This window comes from Suncus etruscus, chromosome 3 (assembly GCF_024139225.1).
Source record: "Suncus etruscus isolate mSunEtr1 chromosome 3, mSunEtr1.pri.cur, whole genome shotgun sequence".
NCBI classification, from domain to species: Eukaryota; Metazoa; Chordata; class Mammalia; order Eulipotyphla; family Soricidae; genus Suncus; species Suncus etruscus.
This window is the reverse complement of record NC_064850.1, coordinates 133,425,597-133,439,157: the sequence shown is the minus strand read 5'-3', so window position 1 is coordinate 133,439,157 and position 13,561 is coordinate 133,425,597. Positions and strand designations below refer to the sequence as shown.

Below are 13,561 nucleotides of genomic sequence, written 5' to 3'. Positions count from 1 at the left end.
GTAATAGCTGAGCCATCACATTTTCTCACATAAAATGATTTTCTCCTTCCACCTATAAAAACTGTAGTCAAATTATTTTGGTGCTTAAAAATGGGAGAGATAGCACAACGGCATTTGCCTTGCAAGCAGCCGATCCAGGGCCAAAGGTGGTTGGTTCGAATCCCGGGGTCCCATATGGTCCCCCGTGCCTGCCAGTAGCTATTTCTGAGCAGACAGCCAGGAGTAACCCCTGAGCAATGCTGGGTGTAGCCAAAAAAAAAAAAAAAAAGAATTCCTGAGCTATTCTGTAGACTTCAAACACTCTTCCGACTCCAGTGTTCTTCACATTTACTGAGCCACTAACATATTCTGTAGTAGCACTAGGAAATACAGGACAGACACTCAGACAAGTTGCTTTGAAAACACTGACTCTGATGCCAAAATTTAGAAATTACTCATTTTTCTGCCACTATCACCTAGTTTCCAAAAGATTAAATGCATTTATAATGATACCTCACAGGCATCAGAATGAGTTAGAAAAAGTGAAGCAGGGACTAAGAATCAGATCAAGGCAAAGAAACCAAAGCCACAGGTCTGACGCACAGTCTGGCACAGGGCTTTTGATCGCCAGCATCCACTGACTTTACCAGAACCCATTTCCACTCTTATTCCATGTGGTTTCTGTGGGCTGATTTAATGGTGGACCTGTAAAGTATGGTTTAAAAGTAGAATCAGGGTAAAAAGCTGACTCATGAACCCAATAGCAAAAATATTCTCTTTCACTGGTGGGAGAGTCTCTCTTTCCACCAGCTCTGAGCTGTAGGACTTAACCCCTTGGAAATAACACAAAGAGAAGAGAGATGACTAAAGAAGACCTAAGGTCCCTCCCAGTGACTGCACTGAGACCCTAGATGCAGTCATGCCTTCCTATACTTCCATATGTTACAAAATATTATCTTAAATCTGACAGAGAGTTCTCTGATAAGGGCCAATATTGAACTGAGGATTTCTATTCAAAAAAGTTCTAACTACTTCAGAACAAGTATACTTAAATATTTATTTCTGACAAAAAGTGGAAAACTTGAGAGGTAATATAATTTACTATGCCCAGAAGACTAAATAATACTGCTGGAAATCACACCTTTTTCCAGAATGAAGATCCAGAGGAGAAAAAAATCTCCCCATAAGGCCATGGTTATATTGTGTAATAAAGCATCACTCAACATCTTTCTAATGGCCATAATAATATATCTGATATTTCTCTTTTGCTTAGAGTACATCTCTAATAGAAGTGTATTATATCAAACAAATCAGAAAAAGGCACAGTTCTATCTGTGAGTATGGGAAGGGAAGAACTATAATGTCTATTTATACCATGTGTAAATGACCTGGTTTTTATCAGGAATGGAGACAATATTATTGTTTAGGGCCCACACCTTTCAGCACTCAGAGTTTACTCCTAGCTCTGTACTCAGAAATCACTCCTGGCAGGCTAAGGAGACTATATGGGATGCCGGGGATCGAACCCAGGTTAGTTTCATACAAGGCAAAATGCACTACCTGCTGTGCAATCACTCCAGTTCCTCGATTTTAGTCACTTTAAGCTATTAGTAACATTAAGTTTAAGAAATAAGCTCCTTTTAACACAGTATCTAGTACTGTGTTTATCATTTTTTACTATCAACTCTAAGCCCAGAAATAAGGCTTTTTGATTGTTCCACTGTTTAAGTAGAAAATCACAGGCTAGACAGTCAATGTATTGTTCATTGCAGAGCTTTTGGTGTACCTGGAAAGGGCAATTAGAAAATGCCTGTTTCCTTAGCAGCAGTCATAGAAAAGTTCGAAGCATCTAAATTCCTTTTGATATCCCCTCAACATTCACTTCCTTTCAGCAAGCAATTTCGAGATATAATAGTCATTTTCTTAGATTAAACTCAGTATTCTAGACAATTTCCCTTCCTTGGCTATCAAATATGACCTATTAATCTAGGCCTCGTCTCTTACACCATGCTATCTGAAAATCTAATTTGAACTGAGATAATTTGAGCTGAGGTGACAATTATCATAATCTTTTAAGTGGTTGTAGAGCTCTCATTGATCCTTGAATCAAACGTTTTCATTTGTGAGTGAGAAATAAGGACGTCACCTGATCTAAGATGTCAACATCTAAGCATATCAACTGATCGAGGTGACAGCTAGTTAGGGATGCCACATTTAAGATAACTTAATGAGCACCTTTCCCTGAGATGACATTTCAACAAGCACCTTTCTTCTTTGGTCAAAATGATGAGCCAGTGGAAATTTCAAGTGCTTTTACAGACTGGCAAGCCCATTCTGAAGATTTTGAGTCTGTTAGAGACTCGTAAGGTAAAAATGCTAAGCTCTTGGCCTATGCTTTTGAGATCCTGAAGAGCAATAATTCTATAGTGTCCTTCTGTTCCATTGAACATATGATAGACGAATTAGTGCTGGAAAACAATCTGTAGTTTCTTCATTTCTCAAGATTTTCTCTGAAAGAAGAAGAAAGTCATCTTAAAACAGCTCTGGGGGCTAGACTGATAGTATAGGAAGTAAAGCACAATTCTCAAAAAGACAGAGTCACCTCTAGCTTTTTCCTAGTAGTCTTTCAGCTTTAATGAGATCAAGATCATAGGAGCTTCTTTTACCACTTTCTGTAGCTTCACCTCAAAGATGCTGATTCAGTATATCAGTGGGACCAAGAACCAACATTTACAGGAGTCTTACTCAGGTGACTTTAATGCAGGTGTCCATGCTGCCTACCAGGAGGCTGCCAATTCTAAACTGAATTGCTTTGCTATTTTCAATAGTCTTCTCATTTTCCTTCATCTCTTTCTTCTACTCCTTCATATTCTTCTTTGTTTTTATTTTGGTTTTGTTTCTGGTTACATCTATCAGTGTTTGGGGTTATTCCTAGTCCTGGGGATCATTCCTGGAGGTGCCTGGGGGATCACAGGTTATGCAGGGGATAGAAATAAAGTCTGCCACATGCAAGGCAGGACCTCACACTAACAGGCAGGTGCTCTACTAAGCCACATTCCCATTCATATTTGGGTTATATTGTTTTTCTCTTATATTTATCCATTTTCCCTTTTGCAGTTGTGAGAATTAAACTCAGCTCTTCTGCATGCAATGCATACACTTTATCACCTGGCTACATCTCCAACTGACACATATTTACCATGGGATTGCTACATGCCAAACAATATTCAGTAATTTGATATTAAATAACATCAGGCTTTATTGATTGAATGATTGATTTGGGTTCACACTGGCAGTGTTCAAGGTTTACTCCTGGCTTTGTATTCAGGGTTGATTCCTGGCAGTGCTTCTCCAGTTCCACATGCAATGCTGGATTAAGCTCGATTAGTTTCATGAAAAACAAGTGTCTCTCCTGACATACTATCTCTGGCTCCTTTATTTTGAAAGAAAAGCTTTAGAACACTTTCGTTTTGTAAGTAGACAGACTATAATAACATAGAGCGGCAACATACAGCAAAGAAAAACCCTGAAGATGAAGACAGTCTAGTCTAAATTTTTGGATGACTGCTGAACTAACTATACTGAACTACACTCTGAACTATAATTTGAACTAAAAGATCAATTTCACAAAGATTTAGAGGCAAGTAAAAGCAGAATAAGGGTCTGTTAAGTAATGAGCCTTTTTCACCTGTAAGGCATGAATACTGAAAGCCTCATTGGGTGAGGCATCCTAGCTCAGGTGGGTTTAGGGATGCAGCTACACCTAGTGATCAGACAGGAATAACAGCCAGAGGAGCAGGAATTAGGAAGCATTCTGCCTGTAAAATGCATTGGAGAAGATTCTTTGAAAGACTGCTGTCATTTTCCAAAGAATTCTGTTCAATGGAACCACCATCACTTTTATTTACTTGAAGACTTAAATTTCAGAAATGGCATGATGTCCACTTGTATATAACAATAATGTCCTATATTAAGGACTTTAAATAGCAATAATAAAAAAAAACCCTTGATTACAAGATGAGTTTGTTTCCATAGTTTCACACTTCCACATTAAAGTTCTAATTTTATGGACATTATTGTCCAGTTCTCTCCCAAGAAAGTCCTATTTCTTTCCTATTTTTTCCAGTAACAATGGACTTGGAAACTTTAATAGCTTTCATGGTATGATAACTATTTCTTTCTTAACTCTGCCTATTACCACCTCAAAATTCTCCCCTTTCACAAGGGGTATTAAAGATAATAAATGTTTAATAAGTAATTAAATTAAAAACAATACTTAATAGGTACATAAAGTTGTATGCTTATTACAAAAAGGCAACCTCAAAATATTTCCAATGGCTAATCATTACTGTAAAATTTAATTAAAACTTTACATTGTGAAATATAAAACTTTTTCATTTAAGTTTTACAACTGGCTGGATCCAGTATCTTCCTTAGATAAGACAATTATTTGGAATGTCACACTGGTGATTTCCCCTAACAGACTTAGTGTCACAGAACAACTGCATCAGCCTTGTTCATAATTTTGACAGTGTTTATCAGGAGGCTTCTAAGTACATGAATGTAAATTATATTTGTACCCCTAGTTCTAATTTAGCTCTTGTGAAGAAAGGCTAATGATGCAAGGATGAGGCTCTCTTTTGAAATTGCAGAATCCTTTCTGATGCAGTTAGTTTAAATGAGTCAAGAATCTATGTTTTACAGGACTTCAAGTAATGCTAAGGGAACAACAGTTAAAAAACTGCCCTTTTACAATCACATTTCTCAAAACGTGGTCAAAAACCCAGGTCCCTCTCCATGATTGGGCCCTAAAAATCAACATTTGGAATAACCACTTCAAGTGACCCTTTGGGCACACTACAATTCAGAAATCACCGATTTAAATTTATGTCACACTATCAATAGCCCCAAGATCCCCACACTACCTCCCCAGCCTTCTATAATCATAAGCCACAGATGTCAGCATGATCTACTTGCACACTTGTAGCTCTTTTTTTAACCTTCCCATAACTTTCTATAGCCTTCAACAACCAAGAGTAGAAGGGTTAGGACTCCCATGTTCTGAACTTAGGCTGTTCACACCTATGTACACAATCCTTTCTGTTTTCTTTTTTTCTCTGACAAATTCCTATCCCTTACTATGTCTTGACCTTGCAACCTGCCCTACAATGGTGGCATAGGGGCTACAGATTCCCAAAGGCCTAAATCCTTCTGTTTCCCACCCAATTCCAGTCCCACCTGGGTTTCTCTGTGGAGTTGTGTGGTACAGCACAACTTTCTGATGACTAAACTGAAAAAAAACACAGACTAATTTTAGGAACTGAAGAAGCTGCAATCTCTTATGATGGGAGGTTTGTATTATTTTGCATTATTTCTTAATTTCACACGAGTGTCTTAAAAACTTAGTAATTCAACCATGACCCATTTACACAATAGGCATATTAAAATGCTGTGTTTTTACAGATGACAGGCTCACAAAGATATGAAACTGCAAGAAAGTTCATGGGGAAAGTTTATCAAAGATTTAGAATTAACTAAAAAAAGGCAGAGGCACTTTCCTTAAGAGCTGGAAGTTATAGCTCACCTCAGGAAGCTCACCACAAAGAGTGATGAGTTTAGTTAGAGAAATAACTACATTTTGAACTGTCCTACTAATGAGAATGTATGAGGGAAATGGAAAGCCTGTCTAGAGCACAGGCGGGGGTCGGGTGGGGAGGAGGGAGATTTGGGACATTGGTGATGGGAACGTTGCACTGGTAATGGGTGGTGTTCTTTACATGACTGAAACCCAAACACAATCATGTATGTAATCAAGGTGAAAAAAAAAAGAAATACATGAGACCTTTGAAAAGTTATGCAACTATTTATAAATATGCTAAACTCATAGCTAAAAATTATATCTGAGAATACTTTGATAACACACTAGAAAATTAGACAAACTAAAAAAATCAATCAGGAAATAATATTGAAAACAAAATATAGTTTCTCCTCAAATGTAGAGCTACGTACAGCCTAAAGATCCTAGAATGTAATATAATTATATAATTTTGAAGAATTTAAAGTCATAAACTTTTAGAGAATTCCTAAAAATAATACTATATTCTGGTGCTAGAGTGGTGGCACAAGCAGTAAGACATCTGCTTTGCATGCACTAGCCTAGGGCGGACTGCGGTTCATTCCCCTGGCATCCCAAATGGTCCTCCAAGACAGGAGCAATTTCTGAGTGCATAGCCACAAATAATCCCTGAGCATCACTGGGTGTGGCCCTTCCCCCAAAAAAACTATATTCCAAAATTAAATTTTCCAAAACGTATTTATGTAAGGTTATGTCATCTCACAACATAATTCAGATTATTTATTCAGAAAGTTCATTTAGGGGCAAGAGAAATAGAACAGCAGTAATGATGCTTGTCTTGCATGATGCCAAACTGATCTCAATGTCCAGCAAGCCATATGATTCCCCAACTCCCTAAGGAGTGATTCCTGAGTGCAGAGCTAGAATTAAGCCTTGAACACTGCTGTGTGTACCTCTAAGACTTGCTCCTCAAAATGTTCACTTAAAGCTATTCAAATTAAGTATACATCATTTATCTATGCTTCTATGAAGAGTATATTTAAACAACTCCTCTTCTAAAACCCCTCAAAGACACAAAACTGAAACTGCATCAGAATAATATACCATAATAAAATAACACCTTTATTTAGTTTAAGTCTGTTTTCTTGGTTGGTTTTATCAGGGGGCAGGGCTATCTTTGGGGTTTATTCCTTTCTTTGTGCTCAGGATCACTCCTAGTAGTGTTCCAGGGACCATATGTGATGCTGGGGATTGAACCAGGGTTTTGCTGTATATGAAACAAATGCCTTAACCCATGTACTCTATATATCTTTTGTCCCTGAAACAATATTTCTTTGCATGCATATTAAAAAACCAGTCATAGTAAATTTTGCCTTTTTGTTTGTTTTTTTTGGGGGGGCCACACCCAGTGATGCTCAGGGGTTACTCCTCGCTATGCTCTCAAAAATCTCTCCTGGCTAGGGGAACCATATGGGACGCTAGGAATTGAACCAGGTTCGTCTGGATTTGCTGCGTGCAAGACGAACGCCCTACTGCTGTAATAATATTCCAGCCCAAATTTTGCCATATTTCTTTCATAATCACGAATTACAATTTTAAGCAAAATAAAACTGTAAAATGTCATGACTATAGCTAATCTAAATAGGAATAAACTGCTAAAAAATCTATTTCCACTCTTTGCAAAGGGGACTTTAAATTTTTATTCTGAGTTAATTTTAAGTTTATGGAAAAGCTGAAGATATTTTTAAGTCATGATTTGCTAGTTTTCCATAATCTACATCTTACATAATCAAAACAGAATTATCAAAGTTATTAAGCTAAATGTTGTTATATTACTATTAACTAAATTACAGATTTTATTCCACTTGTATTCCCATAAATATCTTTAAAAGTGATTTTATTCCTTTTAATTAAAATCATATTTTTAGAAAAATATCTGCGTAAGACTCCAAAACTAACAAAAAATTATAAGACTAGATTTAATCTTGTTTAAAAACTGGTGGAAACAATGGGTCTCATCTATTTGTGGTCCTATACAAGTCAAAGGATGTTTAACAGAACAGAACACATTAGAACAAAGCACATCAATTACATTATAATGTAAAATAAAAAAACTTTATCATATACAATTTTGACTTTTATGAGATTGAATCAAAGCAGTTATTTTGCTTCTTGCTATGGAAAAGAGGCTTTCCAAAAGTGAAATAATTTCACTTAACTTCACTTCTTTTCTGTATATCTTTTCAAAAGTTACTTGTAATGACATATAAAACTAGAATATAGAAGTTAACCTCTAATTTTATTTATTTTTACCTAACACAATTTTAGAAATTTCTAAAGGAAATGAGCTTCAAAAATGAAATATTGTAAACAAAGTCCTGATGAACACAAAATCTAATTTCTACATTTTTCTTCCAATAAGCTCAACACTCTGAAGTCCAGTGTACAAATTCTGATGGTTATATTTTAATGATTAGTCCACCTCAAGAACTGGGCACTGAAAAGAATAAAGTGACATGCATGGTACCACTTCATTAACAGTAGTAGTTACCACAGTATCAAAAAATGAGAGGGGGGAGGGGGGAGGGAGAGAGGTAAAATGCTGCCCCAGAAGCAGGTGAGAGCAGGTGAGAGGGAAAAGGACATCAGGGAGAATGAGAGAGAAAACTGAATATTGGTGGTAGGAAATGTGCACTGGTGAAGGTTGTTGTACATTGTATGTACTCATTTATGAACAACTTTAACTGTGAGGCAGAGTATAATTAACAACCTTGTAACCACAATGGTTAAATAAAAAACTTTAATTTTTTGATTTTTGGGCCACACCCGGTGACGCTCAGGGATCACTCCTGGCTATGCACTCAGAAATCACTCCTGGCTTGGGGGGATCATATGGGATGCTGGGGGATGGAACCGCGGTCCATCCTGGGTCAGCCGATGCAAGGCAGACACCCTATCGATGCGCCATCACTCCAGCCCCAAATAAAAAACTTTTAAAATAAAATTATCAGTCCACTCCTAGAAAGAAATCATTAACAATCATTCCAAAGCGAATTCAGAAGATATAAAAATGAAAGCAAGGTGGGGAGGGGGAATGTATGTATGTATATCTCAGATACACAGAAAATTTCTATAGATTACATGATGCCATATTATTTAGTCTATACAGCCAAAGAGAACTTATGTAGAAAATGAAGGAAAAATGAAGCCCAACTTATAACACTCACTGCCCTTCCTTTTGTAGTAGTCAATTCTTGTCAATTCTGAATATTTGCAAATGATCAGGATTCAATCAGTCATCTACTCAATAAATAGTGAATGTGTTAGCTCTAAGGCTCATGCTTTTCACTAGGGAACCAAGAAAAATAATTAAAAACAACAAAACACATGATTCCACCCTTACAGAATTTACAGTATAGATCCTCCAGCATTACATTTGATTTCCAAGTCAAGAGAAAACGCCGTCAGTTATTACAATTTCCAAGAGAATCCTAAGAAGTTCCAATGTCACTCAAAACATCAGAAATAACTCCTTTCTGTCCCCGCAAAAAATAAAATAAAATAAGAACCACTATTTATTTCTCTAAAGCATTAATATCTCACACCTATACTACCCAAAATACAAAATAGAAAGGAAACAATGTACTGTAAGGTACTGATGATTCTTATACACACAAAATTTACCATTTAAAAAAATCAAAGCAAACACCTGTATACTGTCCTTCCCCTTATATTCACTAACATACTGGGATAACTGGTTTTCCTAACAAAGGAAGTTCACTTTAATACTATGATGGCAATTTAATAGGATAGCTGTTCTCCCAAGGAAAAACTAAAGCTGGCTAAATTTAAGTAAAAGTCTTTGTTGGCTTGCCGGTGGTTTCAGTTGGCCAGGACACAGGTCAGGGCAGTGTAGGCTGAAATCCATTTTTTTTTTAAGGCTGAGAGACCTTATTTTAAATAAAACACATTAAACTTTAGTCACCACACTCCTTGCACGCTATTCAAATGCTATCTGGCAAGACTTAACTTTCAACTAATCCCTGGCTGGAGTTAGAGGTGTTAGACATGGCTTCTAATACTAATGAGTTACAAAGCTCTACAAACCTAGTGAGTCTATTTCATAATTTACTCTTAAGAAGCAGGCTAAAATAGGCTTCAATTTTATATCATACAATAACAATGCCTCATTTTATGTCTTTGGAAGACGTGCAACTGCCAGACGGCCAAGGAAGTATTAAATTTAAGAAAGAGGTTATTTTTCTATTGAACATGAAGGTTTGGGATCTAAAGCACAGAGTCCTTAGCTGTGGTCAAGAGTCCAGCATCTCAGCCACACAAGAGTCACACAGACTTCTATGCCCGCATGTATCTCCGATTCCAAGAACATTACAATTTAACGTTTCCCAGGGGCAGATAGCCCATGCTCCAACGTTTAAATAGTTTGCTAAGTCTCCAGCAATTTTTGTAAATGCTTGGGGGGGGGGGTTGCTGGTTTTACTCATTCTTTCATTCTTCCAGCATAAATATAGAAACCCATTTTGCAAACCAAGTGGTTTTCGTAGTGTGTGTGTGTGTGTGTGTGTGTGAGTGTGTGTGTGTTGTGTGTGTGTGAGTGTGTGTGTGTGTGTGTTGTGTGTGTGTGTGTGTGTGCACGCGTGCTGTTTATTTTCTTTACTAAACGGCAGCCTTTGAAAAAAATAAGACCCAATCACTGTCCGTGGGCCTTAATGAAAACTAAAACCCAGGAGAAAAGGTGAGAACGCGTAAGCGTTCATCCTCTAAGTAGGAGCCCTCCAGACAGACACCTGGTGGATATTTGCAGGTTACCAGTTATGCAATATGGGGGGGGGGGTCAATACCCCGTTTGTACCGCAACTCCAGCCTATGGGTCCACTCCATAAGGGGCATCTCCGGACTGGGGCACCCCCACCGTCACCCAGCGCGCGCAAGCGCACGCAGCCAACACACTAGGACGCGCGCAGCCGATCCCTCTCCCGGCCACCTGGGATTCGGGGCGGCTGGGCTGTTAACAAGTGGCTACTGGCCCTCCGCTGCACGGAGGACAGTGAGTGGGGCAAAGGGGCCCAGGAGCACAGGGCCAAGATGGCAGTGGGTGGGGGCAGCTTGCTGGATCACTATGGGACCTCCCAAAAGGACAGCGAACTCCTGCCTGGGTGCAGGGTGCTCCGGCTCTGACGAGGGGTCGCCCGGACCAACTGAGGTCACCCGCCGCGACCGGCTGGGACCGAAGCAGGAAGGCCAGGGTGACAGGCGACCATTGCGCCCGAGCTGCCGCTGCTGCTGCTGCTGGCTGGGTCCAAGCCATGGGTCGCCGTGGGGGTGCGAGTCAGTCCCCCGCGACTCGGCCCTGCCCCCGCTCACCATCGCCAGGACCGCGCAGCGCCCACGCCCGGTGGCCCCGCGGCTGCGGCTCCGAAGTTCATGCAAAGTTTTCTGCGGCTCCCCGGGGAGCCGGCCTGGGAACCGGGGTGACGGCTGTCCGCCCAGATCGCGAGCTAGTCGCGGAGAGGCGAGGGCCGAGAGGGAGGGGGTCCCAACTGGAATGGGGAAGCCGCTCCCGAAGTGGGCTGCTCCGCTCCGCACGCCGGAGTTCTCGGGAGCCCTGTCGTCCCCCTGGGCCCGTGGCCCAGCGCCGGCTAAGTGGCAGGCGCGGTGCCCGGCCCGCGGACCTGCCTCCTCCCAGCCTCCGGCTCTTGCACCGGGGCGCAGCTAGCGTCCCGGGCCCCTTCTCCTCCGGCCTGCGCGCCTCCTCCGACAGTGGCAACCAGCGGCTCTTACTCACCTGAAAACGTCTCCCCCGCTGCAGTTAGCAAAAGTGCGGCCAAAGTCGCCAGGCGAACCCCAAGTGTCCTCATATTGCAGCTCCCCGGCGCGGCGGTGGTGGACGCGCGAGGCGGAGGGCAGCTCCGGGCTTTGGTTTCAAGAAAGCGGAGAAGAAACGCCCGGCTCCGGAACACACTCCAACAGTTGCAAAAGTCCGAAACTCCCGCGGATCCCCGGGCGGGGAGAGAGACGAGAGAGGGTGCCGGGTCCTCCCGCTTGGCCAGCGCTGGCCCCACTCGGACGTCCGTCGGGCGCTGCCGGGCTCGGAGGCGGCGAGGAGGGCGCGCCCGCCAAGCCCAGAGCCTCAACCCGGTGCTGGGGAGGCGGCACTCGCGGCCGCTCTTCCTCCGCCGAGACGACCCCGAGCCGCCGGCGCCGGCCTTGGCCGTGGCCGTGGCCGTGGCCGCGCGCGTCCTGCCCGGCGCTTGTCTGCTGGCAGCCTCGAGCCTGGCCGGCCCCGGGCGGCGGCGCGCCTTTGGCCGAGCTCGCGCCGGCTGGCTCTGCGCGGGGCTTTTTCGCTCCCGGACTGGCTGGCTGGCGGGGCCCCGCGGGCGGGCTGGAGGGGCGCCCACGTCACGGCCGCCCGAAGCCGCCGCTAGAGGCCCGCTAGAGGGCGTGAGCGTCCAGCCCGGTGGCGGCTCGCGGCTCGCCCGGGCCGGCGCGGAGGGGAACTCGGCGGGGGGCAGCGATCGCCGCTACCGCTCCGGCCACCGGCGCGGGCGCGGCTTCGTGGCGCGGGGCGGAGCGGAGGGACCCGAGTCCGCTCTCCCGTCCGAGGCGTCTCGCCTCGCCTCGCCTCGCCTCGCCTCGCCCCGGCCGGCCGCGTCTCCGTTTCGGGGAGGGGCAACTGGGGGCTGCGCCTCCGCCAGAAGTTTGTCCCGGGTCACCGGCTGCCGATTTAGCGGGAGCGGCTGCAAGGACCGGCGGCCGAGACAGCCAGGCCCCACGCGGAACCGGCCTGGAGCTGCTCCCCGAGAGCTTGCGGGCTGGTTCTCGAAGTTAGCGGGCGGGAAAGGCTGACCGGAGCAGCGGCCGCCGGCGCCCGCACCCTTGCAGCGCAGCGCGCACGCCTGCCCGGTGGGCCGGGTGGCCCGAGGTCGCTAGGTCCCGGACCGCCTTGGCTCAGGTCCTGCTCAAGGAATTTCGCTCGGCTCCTGCCTTTTTGGGGGGTGCCGCTGACCCTGATGGGCCCGAGCCCTCCGCAGACACATAGTGGAAGGCAAGCTGAGTTCAGTCACAGCGAAATCTGGTTTTGAACCTCACCCCGGATTTCTGGACCGGGTGCAAAGTGGTGCGAAAAGCAGGGAAGTGGGAAGCACGGATTCAACTGTTTTGTAACATTGATTGACCATTTGGGGAGTCTGAAATGACTCTTTGATTAAGTGACAAAATGCTCCCAACAGTATGCTTAGTGAGTCTCTCAGTCAACAGTGAATGTTCGAAGTCCTTTTCATCTCTGTCGGAGTGAGCTATGGATCAGCCCCACACAGCTGTAAGCATGGGTCCTAGTGGATAGACCTGTGAAGAGGCTAATTTAGCAACCAATTAGTGGAGTAATAGGACATTCTAGCAGCTGCCGTATGACATCAGCAAGATGGCAAGTCTATGCCACAGACAAGCTCTGAAACTCTCCTATAATCTTCATCTAGTGCTTATAAAGGTCTGAAAGTATGCTGATCCCACTCTCAATCCTGTCTCCAGTGGGCCCCAAATCCAAGTATGCGGTATGCATGACAGGTGCCACCGTCTATGGGGCAAATTTGGGAGGCTTTTGCCCTTGGTGTCCGAACCTGCAGCTCTTTCGTTAAAGAATTCCACTTACTCAATTCTTATCAGTAAAGCTCTTTAAGGCACTATTTTGCTTTAACCTTTTAAAGAGGCCCGATATTTAATCATTTACTTCTTAATAGGACTACATCATCATGCTACTTCTCTCAAATATGTACTCCTTGACCCTTATCTTTAAATTGCAAAAATGAGGATTTGAAGAATGGGAGGGAGGAGATCCAACTCTAACATAAATTTAAGTTGTTTGGAAGAAGGGTAACTCGATAGATATTTGTGTAGATATGTGTCTTATATCCCAGAAAGATCTACACTAAATGGTCTAATCTGTAAGTGGGGCTTTTCATTTTGTTGAGGTTGTGCATTATGGTAGGA

General features: G+C 43.3%; 1 protein-coding gene across 1 annotated transcript in view; it reads right to left on the bottom strand.

The window, feature by feature from the left end:
* The window catches only part of PTPRM (protein tyrosine phosphatase receptor type M), an 829,551-nt gene extending 817,943 nt beyond the window's left edge, over positions 1 to 11,608 (bottom strand). Inside the window, exon 1 of the mRNA XM_049769948.1 lies at positions 11,361 to 11,608. Within this exon, the coding sequence (XP_049625905.1) occupies positions 11,361 to 11,433 (73 nt within the window). The 5' untranslated portion in view covers positions 11,434 to 11,608. The remainder of the gene's footprint in view (positions 1 to 11,360) is intronic.
* Between the last annotated feature and the right edge of the window lie 1,953 nt (positions 11,609 to 13,561).